General features: G+C 40.0%; 1 protein-coding gene across 7 annotated transcripts in view; it reads right to left on the bottom strand.

Annotated features, from left to right (window-relative positions):
* ARHGAP29 (Rho GTPase activating protein 29) overlaps positions 1-14,149 on the bottom strand; it is a 51,283-nt gene that overhangs the window by 17,339 nt on the left and 19,795 nt on the right. For 4 of the 7 annotated variants that reach the window (XM_062003515.1, XM_062003518.1, XM_062003517.1 and 1 more), the window contains exon 3: positions 8,426-8,569. In XM_062003515.1, coding sequence (XP_061859499.1) covers positions 8,426-8,569 — 144 coding nt within the window. Of the gene's footprint in view, positions 1-925; positions 1,066-1,553; positions 1,851-8,425; positions 8,570-14,149 lie in introns of those variants that run through there. The other 3 variants (XM_062003519.1, XM_062003520.1, XM_062003521.1) reach the window with 3 other exon arrangements.

The raw sequence follows: 14,149 nt of genomic DNA, 5'->3' as shown, positions 1-14,149 counted from the left end.
AGAATCCCATGCACTCATCCCCTACATGGGATTTCTTGCTTGAGTACAAATAGAAAGCTATTAATAGGTAGCATCCATTGCACAACCCTTTAATTATCAGCTCTTTAGTCTGGCAAAAGTCCCTCAGGTTTGCCTATCAGAAGTGTGGAAGAATTTCAGTATAATTGTTGATGTTCCAAAACAGGAAGAAGAGAGCTCCTGTACAAACTAGCTGGTTTAAGCTGCTGATCAAGACAAATATTTATCTACTTTATTCTTCTATGACAAACTGGAATAATGAAACAAAAAGAATTGTTCATCCAGAGTTTCTGCTAACAACTACAGGACAAAGGTGAGAGAATGGAGAACGCAAAAGGCACAACCATTTTTGTCTGTTTCCAACTCAACTAGTAGTGACTGGGAATTTTTTTGTGAAGAAAACATATGCACTCCCTTTGCACCAAAGCTGAGCCCTCTGGATGGAAGTTTTCCTAACCTCATGGTCCAAGAAGTGACAATTTCACATTAGTAGGTATTTATTGAAAGGTTTAGTTTTTTAAAGCGATGCACTATTATCTAGATGCCCAAGCTACCCTCATGCTCATCTGTTTCAGAGATACTGCAGTGATATACAGACAGCTATTCACCCCATTCACCACTTTTTGCAAGACCTGTGACAATGTTAATTAACATATCCTCCTTAGATTTCAGGTACAAATATGGAAATAATGGACTGTAATGATACCTAGAAGCAGCAAAAGTTAAATCATGTTAAAATATTGCTCATTGTAGACACATTTTCTTGCAAATTGAAGTAACAGACCTTAATCTTAAGAAGTATTCAAACTTCCTGCCAGGTGCCTGAACACTAATGGGTAACAAACAAAGAAAGTACAATAATCTGCTCCCCCATTAGACTTCCTTTGTGAAAGGAAAAGTTTTTAACCTGTAAATTAACACAGCTGAATCCATTCCTTTTTACTGAGCAAAACATCAGGCCTGAAAAACATTTTAATACAACTATTTCTCTACAAAGCTATTACAGAAGATATGTATTCTTCTTATTGGCTATTTTCACAATTGCTTGCAGATCTGGAAGAATGTGTTGTAATAAGCCTGCAGAAAAAAAAAATCATCACATATCACAAAAGTATTAAGTCTGTTGTCACAGTTCACTGCTGGATTAAGGCTTCTCCTATATTTTCCTTTTTCTACACTTTGTAATTACACAAGAGAAAATTGTCTCTGGCACTTTTACTTGAAAGGGGACTCAAAGCTCTGCAAATGATAATTTAAAAAACACAAATCAAACAAAGCTCTGTTTTGTAAATAGCAGTAGATTTATTTATTTTTGAAAATTCAGGTTAGTTGAAAACTACACCTTTCCAGAGATAACACTGCCTATAAACCTAAACTTTGCACTCCAAATCATTAAACAACAACAGCTACTACGAGATCTATTGATTACCAGCCACTAATGACTGGAAAAATCATTTCAGTGCTGTTATGAAACACAAACTGTTTCAAAATTAAAAGGAAGCAATAAAAATTGTCTGTACATTCAAAGCACTTACCACTGAAACATTCATACATCCATTAACTGCATTACCTTCGGAGAAAAAACACTTCTTTCACTTTGCTAAGGAGACAGTTTCTCCCTAAAGAAATGCTGGTCTGTTTCACTTCGCCCTTCTGTTCCAGAAAGAGTTCTACTAAGCTTTACACTTTATATAGCAGAGAAATCCTTTCTTTTCAGGATCCATCACAAACAGAATAACCAATTTAAAATTTTTCAGAATTACCACTTCTCCTAAAAAGAGGTTAGTCCAAGCTATTAGTATTTCATCAGAATACAAACAGCTTTCTTCTACCTTACTACCCCGGAATGCTGATGTACTTAACATCAACTTTAAACCGTGCACGCTCTTTCCCCAGGACATCCTGACTGCACACAATAGCTACTGACAACAATGAACTATAGTAATCTTTCCATGTCTGGAAATGACAGCTATCTATCTATAGTTCCACAGATTTCAAACAAGTATACAACTTAACAACGCTTTAAAGTAAGACTTTAGGTGGTACATAATGAACTTTTTTAAAAAAAACATTATTGCAATGCATCAAAATGTAGAATCCAGTACCTGAAATGTGAGCCCAGCTTGCATTAGACTCTATCTGTATTTCCAAAGCAAGCCATGATGTCTGCAAACTGAGATGGGCTCGGCAACCTCTGCAAAGTTTCAGCTCCTGGGTCATGCCATCAAAAGCTTTCTGAATCAAGCATAGAACAGGCTGGGGAACCAGCAATAGCCATGAAAGTTTTGGAAGCCAGAATCTCAGAAGCTAAAGTAGTGCCTGAGGATATTTTAGCAATGCTTCTGAATCTATGAGGAGGCTGTCTGCTTGCTGTCAAGACCAAAGAGCAACCAAGGCCTTTAAAAGATGATGCTTAGACAACTCACAGTAACCACAGCACAGCACACAAGCTTCTGCAACGCTTTCTTGTCCCTCTTCGGTCAAATCAAGGCAGCACAGAGCAGGAAACGCAAGGGACACAGTAGGAAACAGAGTCTGCAGGAGTTCTCTTGCTTCCTTCTTTCCACTCCCCACAGACATGTGAAGGACTGGCAGCAGTAAAGCCACCTTGCCAGCTGTCTGCAGACCCTGGACAAATGTAAACTAAGCCAGCTTGCAGAACTCACTGTTTGCAGGCCAACTTTATCTGTCTATCAGGTATGAGAGAGTAACACCATCTGTTTCCTCATCAAGGAATGTATCTTCAATCCATACTTTACTAGCTGTCTTTTAAACAGTAAGCAACTGTCTGACTTGTTGGAACAAATACCTTTGCAATCAATTTTCTGTCCTTAAACTTCCAAGAATACTTTCAAGAACTTTCAGCACTATTTCAAGCAGAAAACCCCCACCCAAGCAATCAAAAAAAACCCAACCCAACTGAGACCAAAAAAACCCACTCTCCCGAAACAAAAACTCTTAATACTTCTTGGTATTACCTCTCATCCTTAAGAATGTGTGAGGAATAAAATGGAGGGAGGAATCTGAATCTTTTCTGCAGACTGGAAGGAAGCAGAAAAGTATTCTCAAGATTTCACAGCTAGAAAGCATCAGCAGGCTGTCTAGGCCCCACTGTTCTACTTTCAGTTATCTGTGCCATATAATTTCACTGGCCTGTACATACTACTAAGTAAGGCAGCTTAACTGGATGCCAACAAGATAAGTTTGAGGAAATGTTTCCTAAACCCTCCATAGTAAGTTTTGCTCCACATTTACGCCACACCAACAAATTTTAAATTGCTTCACTTTGCTAAAGCTATTTAACTGACGCAGAGTGATTAGGGAAAAACTCCCCATACCTAAAAGGGGGAACCCCTATAAGAGAAGAGTAATTTTTCACTTTGCTAGGAATATGTGTTCATTCTAGTGATTCAGTTAAATCAGAGGTGCAACTTAGAGCCAAAGAACAGCACAAAACTTGAATTTAGCACAGGACCCCCTGTATTCTGGAGCCACTAGCTATTGACAGACATTGAGTAGGAAAATAACAACTATGCATATAATGGTGTGCCAGACTGGTAAATGACTTGCAGAAACAAGAGTCTAAACAGGTTGCAGGCAAGATGCTTCATTAAGTCCCCATTCCTCTAGATGAAGAGAAGTGTCATTTAAAAGACATGCTTCATGAAGCACTCGAATAAACATGTGTAAGCGGTAGGGCCCAAGTACAGAGGTTCAGCGAACCATGTTACGTCCAAGAGACAGCAGAGAAAACGAGTTCCTTTTCCTCCACATCTTCCTACAATCTCTATCTACAATGGTAATAATCTGACATTACCTGCCCAGACAAACATTGTTCTCTGTAGCAAGGTTAAAATAACGTGCTACAGTTAGTTCTTCCCTCAGTCTATCCAAACGGAAAAACATTAGACATCCAAAGCAGAGCTACAAGCACATTTGCATCGTTCCCACTAGAGGACCTGAGAAATGGCTGAGAAGCTTTTAATTTTTGCTAGCATTTGAAATATTCCCACTTGCAGTAATTTTAAGGGAGGTGGTTTGTCTGCACTAGACATTACATTTAAATCCCAGTGCAAATTGTTGTACTTTTGACAATCTCATAAGCCAGTCACTGGGTCCAAAACTATTGTAACTGATTTCATTAAGAGCAAAGTCTCCAAAACAACCATTTGCCCCATACAAAGTTCCAAATACAAACTAGATTTGAAACTCTGGCATTATGCAAAGATTCAGAAAAGTCCTTCTAGAACCTGAACCAGTTACATTTCTATTTCTGAAAGAAGAACAAAACCCACATGTAAATCCCATTTTGTTTCCATTCCATCCTCTACTAAATAAACATCAAAAATTTTCCATACCAAGTTAATCTTTTTCCTAGTCATAAACTGGAATACAGAGATAGAGTGCTTCCACATCTTTTTATAGTTCTGTTCTCCAATGACAAGAAACAGATGAGTCAGATGAACTTCTTTAACAGTGTCATATTAACACAGCCTGGGAAGACAGAGGAAAAAGGATACTGCTTCTATCCTACCCACTCCTAACATTCTTGTAGCTTCCTGTTTATTCAGGTTCCACCACTTACAGAGAAATAACCATATCTGAAAAATGGTGAACACATGTGCTACTAACAGGGCACTGTAAGCAAACTTGAGGTGCGATATGCTTAAAGTTCTCAACATGCTGTATTTTTACTTCAGCTTCCTCAGTTTCAGCAGTTATACACTTCAGTTTCAATACAAACAGAGCAGTACGATTCTCCCATAAATTACAGCTGTAAAAACCAAATAGGTGCTAAAGACAAATTGCCTTCACGTTTACCACAGGTTATGCTGAAGGGACACAGGCAATTTTATACAGCAAAGCTTTTACTATATCAAAGTACTGGTCAGAAAGTGATGCAGCCATGTCAATCCCTGCTTCTGTCTCCAGACACGCGAGGAATACATGTCTGAGCAAACAGTGGCAGGTGTTATACCAAAGTCTTCATAGGAAAGTACTCGTTTGTATCAAAGGTACAAATATTGAGGCGAGACTGACCAAGATCACTTTCTTTAGTGTGATCTGGATCTCCTTTTCCTTGCGATTAATTTGGGAACTCCTTGAGGCCAAGTCACACAGTGCTGGATCACAGGAACAATGATTTGTCACACAGCAAGTTTGTTCTTTGGCTAAAGCAAACACAAACTGAAAGTTTAAACCAGCCTCTCCATTTTAGGTCCAGAACATGTGCTGTTTTTGAGACAGATGAATAACTCCATGAGAAATTAGTGAGAATACTGTGAACATCAATTGCATGCCAAAATCTTTTATTCCATCAGAAAAAAACCTTTTATCTATCTGTTTATTCAAGCTGAAAGAACACATTTGTATCAGGTCAGCACTGTGTACCCTATCATCACTGTAACTTCAGATCCTGTAGCAAGAGTCCTAAAGCTAGATTTTCAGTACTGTCAAACCACTACCAATGATAAAATTATTCACAGAGCAACGTAGCCAAGAGGGGGAAAAACTTGAGCTCAGCTCCAGCTCAAGAACAAAGACTGTTACCATAACAAAATCAACTCCTTTAATGCCTTTTTAATTTGAGAGGTTTCTCATTGTACAAGATCAAGATCATATTTAAGACAGTTTGGGTGAGCTACAGCTGAGCACACACTTTTCAGATGTACCTGAAGTACTGTATTATAACTGGACCCACAAACACATTTGACGGAAAGCTGGAAGACATAATTGTACTGCTTTTGTTTCAGGTGGCATTCTTATAATAACCAAGAGTGGACTTACTTTCAAGATTCTGTATGTGTATGCACAGTGCTTTCCTAACAGTAGTTCTTCTTTCAAATATAGAAAATAATGCCATCTTTCCATTACTGTAGCTCCTCATAAATTCAATATATTAACAGTGAGTAAACTCTACAGAGCAAATGTTAGCGATTAGTTTATTTCAAGTGCAAACATACTCTATGAACTAAGATCTGCTCTGCAGGCAAAAAGCTAAAAAGTATCTGTGAATATCTGTATTGCCAAAAAAAAAGGATTAGTACTGAAATTATTTATTCTGCTTACTGTCAGAAGAAAGAAATTATTCTTGTGATAACTATTCAAGGAAGAGCTAACTCAAAACAGATAAAGCCAGACGCATGTAAGAAAATGTATGAAACGAATATATCTGCCCAGCGTTCAGTGCATTGACACTGTAAAAGTGCTCGGGGAGGAACGGGTTATGTAATTCCATGAAGCACTTAATTCTCCAGAAGTAGGATAGAAGGAAGAACGTGTAAATCATAGAATCATCACAGAATAGAATCATAGAATGATAGGGGTTGGAAGGGACCTTTAGAGATCATCTAGTCCAACCCCTCTGCAGAAGCAGGGTCACCTAGATCAGGTCACATAGGAACATGTCCAGGCGGGTCTTGAAGACCTCCAAGGAAGGAGACTCCACAACCCCTCTGGGCAGCCTGTGCCAGGGCTCCCTCACCTGAACAGGGAAAGAGCTTTTTCTTATATTTAAGTGGAACTCTTTGTGTTCCAGCTTCGTTCCATCACCCCTTGTCCTATTACTATCTACTATAGAAAAGAAGGGATGTCCCAACCTCCTGACACCCACTCCTTAGATATTTATAAATGTTAATAAGATCACCCCTCAATCTCCTCTTCTCCAGACTAAACAGCCCCAGTTCCCACAGCCTTTCTTCATATGAAAGATGCTCCAGTCCCCTGATCATCTTGGTGGCCCTGCACTGGGCTCTCTCCAGCACTTCCCTGTCCCTCTTGAGCTGAGGAGCCCAGGACTGGACACAGGACTCCAGATGAGGCCTCACCAGGGCAGAGGAGAGGGGGAGAAGAACCTCCCTTGACCTGCTGCCCACACTCTTCTTGATGCACCCCAGGATGCCATTGGCCTTCTTGGCCACGAGGGCACATTGCTGGCTCATATTCAGCTTATTATCAATCAGGACTCCCAGGTCTCTCTCTGCAGAGCTGCTCTTCAGCAGTTCGACCCCCAGCCTGTACTGGTGCATGGGGTTGTTCCTTCCCAGATGCAGGACTCTGCACTTGTCCTTGTTGAATCTCATGAGGTTCCTCTCTGCCCAACTCTCCAGCTGGTCGAGATCCCACTGAATGGCAGCACAGCCTCTGGGGAATCAGCCAGTGCTCCCAGTTGGTTTCATCAGCGAACTTGCTGAGGGTACACTAGATCTAGAAAACCAATTCAGCACTAGAAGTACAGAAAGTGACCTTGGACTTAACCATGGATTCCAAATCAAACACAGAAATTGACAAAAAGGTCAACATCATTACAGCATCAATTGATAACGTTACTGCGTGGGGCAAGGAAAATAATTGAACAGCTTTAATCTGTAATGGCAAACTCATACATTATAGACAGTGACGAATCTGAGGCACTGCATATCAAGAACAACCTTGATAAACTATGTCGTCCAGAGAGGACTGTAGTCCAGTTCTAATTGCAACAGTTTTTGGAAACATGATTTAGCAAAGGTTTATGTCAAGTTATAGGAATCAGACTGCTACACATGTTAGCTGCACTGAATCAAGAGGGCATGTTCAAACATACTAAGATAATTAGGAAACAAGGGGGAAAAACCCAGAACAAGGAAAAAACCTAAATTATGCATCTCTGAAGGAAGATGTTCCACATGATTTAACACAGGACAGAGACGGGCATTTTGCGCTACTCGAAACACTCTCCATGCCACACTCAAGACACTGTGTTTGTTCCACAGTAATATACTGGACTTAATCCAGGGTGGAGAGCACTGCAGTCAAAGAAAGAAGAAACAGATGTGGTTTTGAGGCTGCAACAATTGTGTGCTTCACCATTTGCATTTGTCTGACATGCAAAGAACTGCATCAGTAAAGGTCAGCAACAGAAAGTATTAGTATGTATGCCTGCAAGGCTTTTATGTTGCTGTTGACACCTTTACCATGCTTATGATCTACTCACAGAATTTATAACTAAGGATTATGCCATTCGGATTTGGATGGCTCATTTAGATATAAATTGCTCACTTCATATAAATACAACACTATCCTACAATTTCACAGAACTAATGAAAGATCTTTGGCAAATCTCTGCATGGATAAATGTGAGGTTTCTTGTTCTGATACACGGGTAAAAAGGAGCTCAACACCCAAGTGTGGAATTCAGTGTGTATGGTGAACAGTAGTATGGCTGCTAGCTTCCTGTAAGTAGAAATTTGTTACATCAGCAGGAAAACAAATTATTAGATAACATATTTTAAAAACAGTGTTAAAGTATTAATCTTAAAATATCCCTGTTTCTTCTGTATATAGAATCCTATCTGTAACTCCAAGTCAGAGCCAATCGAGGCCCTAATTGCCTTTTCCAAGAATATGAAAGGTAGTAATTCCTTACCTTTTACTTTTGCAATAACTGTTCCTGCAGCACTAAGAACATCGACTGAGTTTAGAGGCTGATGTTTATTTATCACTGCTTTTAAAACACGTAGCAACTCCCCCAGGCGTTCATGTACTACCTGATGCAGTCCGTCTTGATTTTCTGAAACAAAGCAAAGACGAAACTACATTAAAACAGTGAATCAACACTCAATCACATTACAAACCAATTTGATAGTATTAGCTGCACTGAAGTCTAGGCCACATGGAAGCCTGGTCTGCTTAGAACAAATAAAATTCTTTTGTTTTTTTTTCAAAAGAGTTGTACATTTTACAACAGTTTACTTGCTACCTTGTAAGTCATTTACATATAATTTCTCACCAAAAGTCAAGCAAGCATACTTAAAAAAGAGGGACTCTACACCAACACATGAATGTTTCTGAATGAAAGTGTCTTCTTTTTGTTGTTCAATCCAGTACCATTTTGATAACCACATGTATTCAAAGAGTATCAACAAAAGCAGATTTGTATTGCTGAGTGGATATTTCTTCACCTGACAAATACAACATCAATTTCTATGTGTTTATTTATTTAAACAAAGATTTTTGGCAAACGTTGGCTAGCTCTTACCGCAAGTTCAGTCAAATGTTAAGCATCTTTAGTATATAAGCCTAGATCTAGAAAGGTCTGTCTTTACGCATGTCAGTCCTGATAAAGAAGTTCCCAATAACACCTAAATTATCTTTCAGAATTAGGCCTCATGAGAAAAATTCTCAAGGCGATGCTTTTTACAGCATACGTCTCTTTCTATGTGTCTCATTTAAAAAACATAAAATACATAGTTCCTGCTGCATATATGGCATAGGTTAAACCATAAGCTCTTCTGATGTGTCACAGAAGAGATGCTGGTGCACAGAATTAAAGTTTTACATGCACTAGAGTGCTGCGTTGCAAGTTGTGGTAAAAAGCTTTCAGATTCAGGAAAGTCTAGCTTATGAAAAAGAAAAAGGGGATCTAATACAAGCTGACTCACTTCCTCACTGAGCAAAAAGGAATGGCAATTCTGTGTTGTCTGTGCCCATGATAACAAACAGGTCAATATAGCTAATTACAGTACAATGAAAATGGATCCAGAGTTACTCAGAGAACAGTTTCAAATCTGAGTCATTTTGTTCTGACTACAAGGGGTTATATTTAGGTTAGAGGCCTCTAAAGTTTTCTGAGGAATCAACAAAGTACAACATAACACATCAGTACAGTATTCCACCTACTGTCAAGTGGGTAGGAGGACGACATACCAATTACATATGTACATACATAATTGTATGTATTATGTACACACCAGTTGTATCAAGTGCAAAAGCAAGCCCTGTGAGAACCACTCTGCCTCAAGTGCTATCTCTCTAGATGTCAAATATTGGGGGATTTTTCTTCAACTCAGACTAGCTTTTACATGGTCAAAGGAAAAAACCTTGGCTCAGGAAGTGGACTAAGGCAAAAGCTTATCTACTGTTCACTGGCACTTTGGGTGTTTTTTCCTGCTGGAGAAGAGTAGGAAGCTCTACCCATAACAGGACACACATAAGTCTAGAAAAACCTATCTCACACAGAAGTAAATTAAGAAAGCTCCATGTAGGTTAAAGAAACACAGTTGTGCATTTATCTTTATTTACATGTATGCATAATGGTTTTTAACTGAGGACGCAAACTCAGCAAAGGCAAAATAAGGTCAAGAGGCTGGTACTAAATGTGGTAGTAATTCAGTACCTACACATTAGTAGTGCACGTCATTTTTGACTAAACACACATTGCTCTAAAGGTGTGCTACAGCTCAGGGTTTGGAACTTAATGGGGAAAAGCAATCCAGGCTTGAAGCAGTTTCCATGTGAGCAACAACAAAAGCTGGGACCATCCTGGATAAGAGAAGAGTTACAGGGGATTTTAAAGAATATTAGAAAATCATGAAAGGCATGAAAATAGTGGGTCAAATCAATTGCTTACCAATGTCTTTCAGTTTTATATATAACACAGCTCAGATGATTCAACAGAGGAAGCAGGAGTCACATTCAAAACAGAAAAGGGTGATGCTATGTGCAAGAGACCTGTGGAATTCCTTGTCAAAACACAGCTCAGGAACAAGTTTACATGGAAATCAGAAGAGATTGGACAAGTTCTTCTAAGTTCCCCTGTGGGTTACTAATAAGACAATAAATGCTTTACCAGGTTGGGCCATGGGTCCAGTTAGCCTGTCCCTTAGACAGCACTGGGCAGTCCTGCTTAGGAGGCAAGACGGGCCGCTTTCTGCAGTCCAGTCCCACCACAGCACCCACTACTGCTGCACCACAGCTGTTCCTGAGCACCTCACTAACTGTTCACAGACCTGTGAACTCACAGAATCACACAGTGGTGGGGGTCAAAGGGCCCTGCAGAGCTCATCCAGCCCAACCCCCTGCTAAAGCAGCTTCCCTTCGATCAGGGGGCACAGAAATGTGTCCAGGTGGGTTTGGAAACCTCCCGAGGAGATTCCACACCCTCCACGGACAGCCTGGGCCACGGCTCCCTCACCTCAGCACCAAAGGCGTTTCTCCTCTTGTTCCAATGAAGCTTCCTGTGTTCCAGCTTGTACCTGTTACCCCTTGTCCTGGCACTGGGCCCTACAGAAAAAAAGACTGGCCCATCCTCTCTACACTCATCCTTTATGTATTTATAAGCATTGATAAGGCCCCTTCCCAGCCTTTTCTTCTCCAGGCTAAATAGAGCCAGGTCGCGCAGCCTATCCTCATAAGAGAGTTGTAATTCCTTTTGAATATGCTTCCCTAACTTCTTTTCACTCAACTACCCCACTCTTTAGTCTACTGAGCTACTAAGCATTGTACTAAAAAAACCACATCGCCTGCAACAGCTCAAGAGCTCCACTAGGCAGAAAGAGTTAAGATATCTCCAACTTACCATTTTTACTTTTCTCATAGCTATTCTATTTGGCAGCCACTAGAACACTCAGACAGTGAGATAGACACAGCTTTAGTCTGAGCCATCGTGGCCATTGTCACCTTCTAACGTTCTATAGCTGTCAAAATGAAACCAGACAATTTTAACGTTCACTTTAGGCTTTCATCCATCAAAGCCTCAATTGTACTCTACCAACATAAGAATAAATGCTGTTGGGGAGCGCCGAGCAGCTCCAGGCAAAGGCAATGGGGGAAACAAATGACAGCAAAGCCATACGGATGGCCACAAACCCAAAGTGGATCACAAAGCATAGAAAAATATATCTGAAAATTACAGTAACATGCTATTTTCAGGAAAGAGGATATTAGACGGTTAAAGATAATTCCAGCTAGTTCACTAAGAAACATGACCAGTGTGTAGACTTAAGTTTTGAGATACTTAAGGACAAGATAGTCTACAGAGAAACTGTGTCATCTCTTCTACTAACCTCCAGAGGCAGATAAATATTCTGCACTCCTTCATGGGGACTAATGATTTATATTGAGAGGACTCAGGCAGGTAGGCTTCTACAGAGGCATTTAAATGCTATACACCACAAACATTCCCCATCAGCTGTCTGTCTGAATATATGCAGTCTTCATGTGAATATTGTGATCAACTGTGCACCATTTGACCAGAACTGCAAACCTTGCCTAGTCAAGATTAAGGCGTTCCTGTCTTCTGATGCACTGAAGTCCACTAGTGGCTGGAGAGAAAAAGAATTCCTAATTACATGATCAGGAATACCCATGCACATACCCCATAACCAGGTCCTTTTGGGCACGTGGTGGGTAGACTTTTGGAGTCCTAAGAAGTAGGGAAGGGAAGGCAGGAAAGCAGCCAATCCCATCTATCCATTAGTCACAGTTTGAGAAGGAAGTGCAAGGAATGCATCACAGCAGTACCACAAACTGCATGAATTATTCTGGGGAGTCCAGTGGGACCCACAAGTGCAGGCTTGTCATTACAGGATAAAAGAGCCTCTTAAGGTCTCTTACAAGTTAAGTCAAGGCAAAAATCTTCAAGCATATAGAATACTAATTAAAGCATATCAGATCCCCAAATGCAGTTTCTTAGTATTAAGGTATGATAATATTTTACTAGACCAACAGAGTTGAGGGGGAAAAAGTAAAATAAGAGTGAGGTGGGGGAGAGAGGGGGAAAAAACTCTCAGGGGCACAAGCCTCTTCAAGTCTGAAACAGAAGCAGTAAGCTTCAAAGTGAAATGCAAGTTGAAAACAACTGCTGAATTAGATGTTTATCACACCATCCAGAATACTATCACTAAAATAATGCATTCAAGCATAACATTAGTTATTTGTACTCTTAAAAGCTCTGGCTACACCCAGCTGAGATCTCTTTGTATTCCATCAGTGTCTTTATTATTTGTTTACAAAATAACTGAAACATTGTTTCTGTGCTTCCACAAGACAAAATATCTGTGACACAAGTAGTGCCTGGGGAGGGGTGGGGGCAGAAGCCATCAAAAAGCACAGCTACACTGCAGTCAGTGACTGATATTCACCAGACGCTAAGCCAGAGATTTCCTGTTCAGGACAGATTTATAAACTTCAGGTAGCAGAAAAATCTAAATATACCAGATTAATAGAAACACAATTTTAACACTAAGGAGTCGTAGTCTTTTGGCTAAGAGAGCAAAACAACAGTAGAGCAAATACTGTTTTACAGTTAAAAGAATGCATAAGGAAATGTTTTTCCAAGTTCTTGCAGCAATTTAATCTGACTTAAGTAGTCACAAAAATTAATATTTACTTTCAGTTTTTGTGTCCCTTGTCTCACTATACACAGTCATTTATCTACATGAAGTCAAGTAGCAAATGCCTGCACCAAGGGATGCTACCTTGATTAAAAAAAACACCCCACAACATAGATCGATCTCAAGCTTAATAACATGAATTGCAACACCGTAGAAAAGTCGTTAGAACGTATGACCAGAGGACTGTGACTGCCAGGGATCCTGCAGCACACAGGACCTCTGTGGGCACCTGAGTGCAGCTGATCGCTTAGGTGACTAAAGTTTCCTGAAGAACAAGAAGAAAACAACAAAGAAGAACAAGAGATGCTTGGAGAGAACTTAGTAGCCTATCTGAAAATCTTCACTGGTTTTAGCTGAAAATAAGCTCTTCCATAATGTAAAGACAACCAAACAATAGCATAGTCTGCAGGAGAAGGGGAAAAAGAAGAAGGGGGTGAAAAAGCATGTATTCAAAGCTGACAAACCTGACTCAAAAGAATGATACAACAAAGCACCTGGGAAGGCTCTCGGTGTCAGCCTAGCCAGTAACACACTGCTGTCATTAGCATCCCACCTGTCAGCAGTTTCAGTCACCATGTTTTATAACCACTTATCCATCTTTAATGTAAAAACTGTACAGGCTATGTATTTTCTAATTTTAGTTATTTCTCAACAGGAAGCCCTTGTTTAGTAAACATTAGCAACTGGTACCAGCCTTAGAGCTATGGATTCTCTTCATGCAAAACAAAATCTAATTTGCTCAAGCTTGTCAGCACCAGTCACCCTCCCTGCCAAGTCAGGGCTGGTCACAATACAGTTGTGACAGTTGGCTGCTATCCTTTTGTCTGACCTGATTTATGTTGGCCCAAACATTTTTGAAGCTGTTTATTTCAACAAATGTTTGCCAGGACAAGTTTAGATACAGGCTAAGATACAGTATGTCCTCCCATGGCCATCACATATCCTACACTGCTCTTCAAACCCATAAAGAAAATACA

The sequence above is a fragment of the Colius striatus genome, chromosome 10, assembly GCF_028858725.1.
Source record: "Colius striatus isolate bColStr4 chromosome 10, bColStr4.1.hap1, whole genome shotgun sequence".
Classification (NCBI taxonomy): Eukaryota; Metazoa; Chordata; class Aves; order Coliiformes; family Coliidae; genus Colius; species Colius striatus.
Note: the sequence above shows the minus strand (reverse complement) of the source record. Positions and strands in the feature narration are given on the sequence as shown.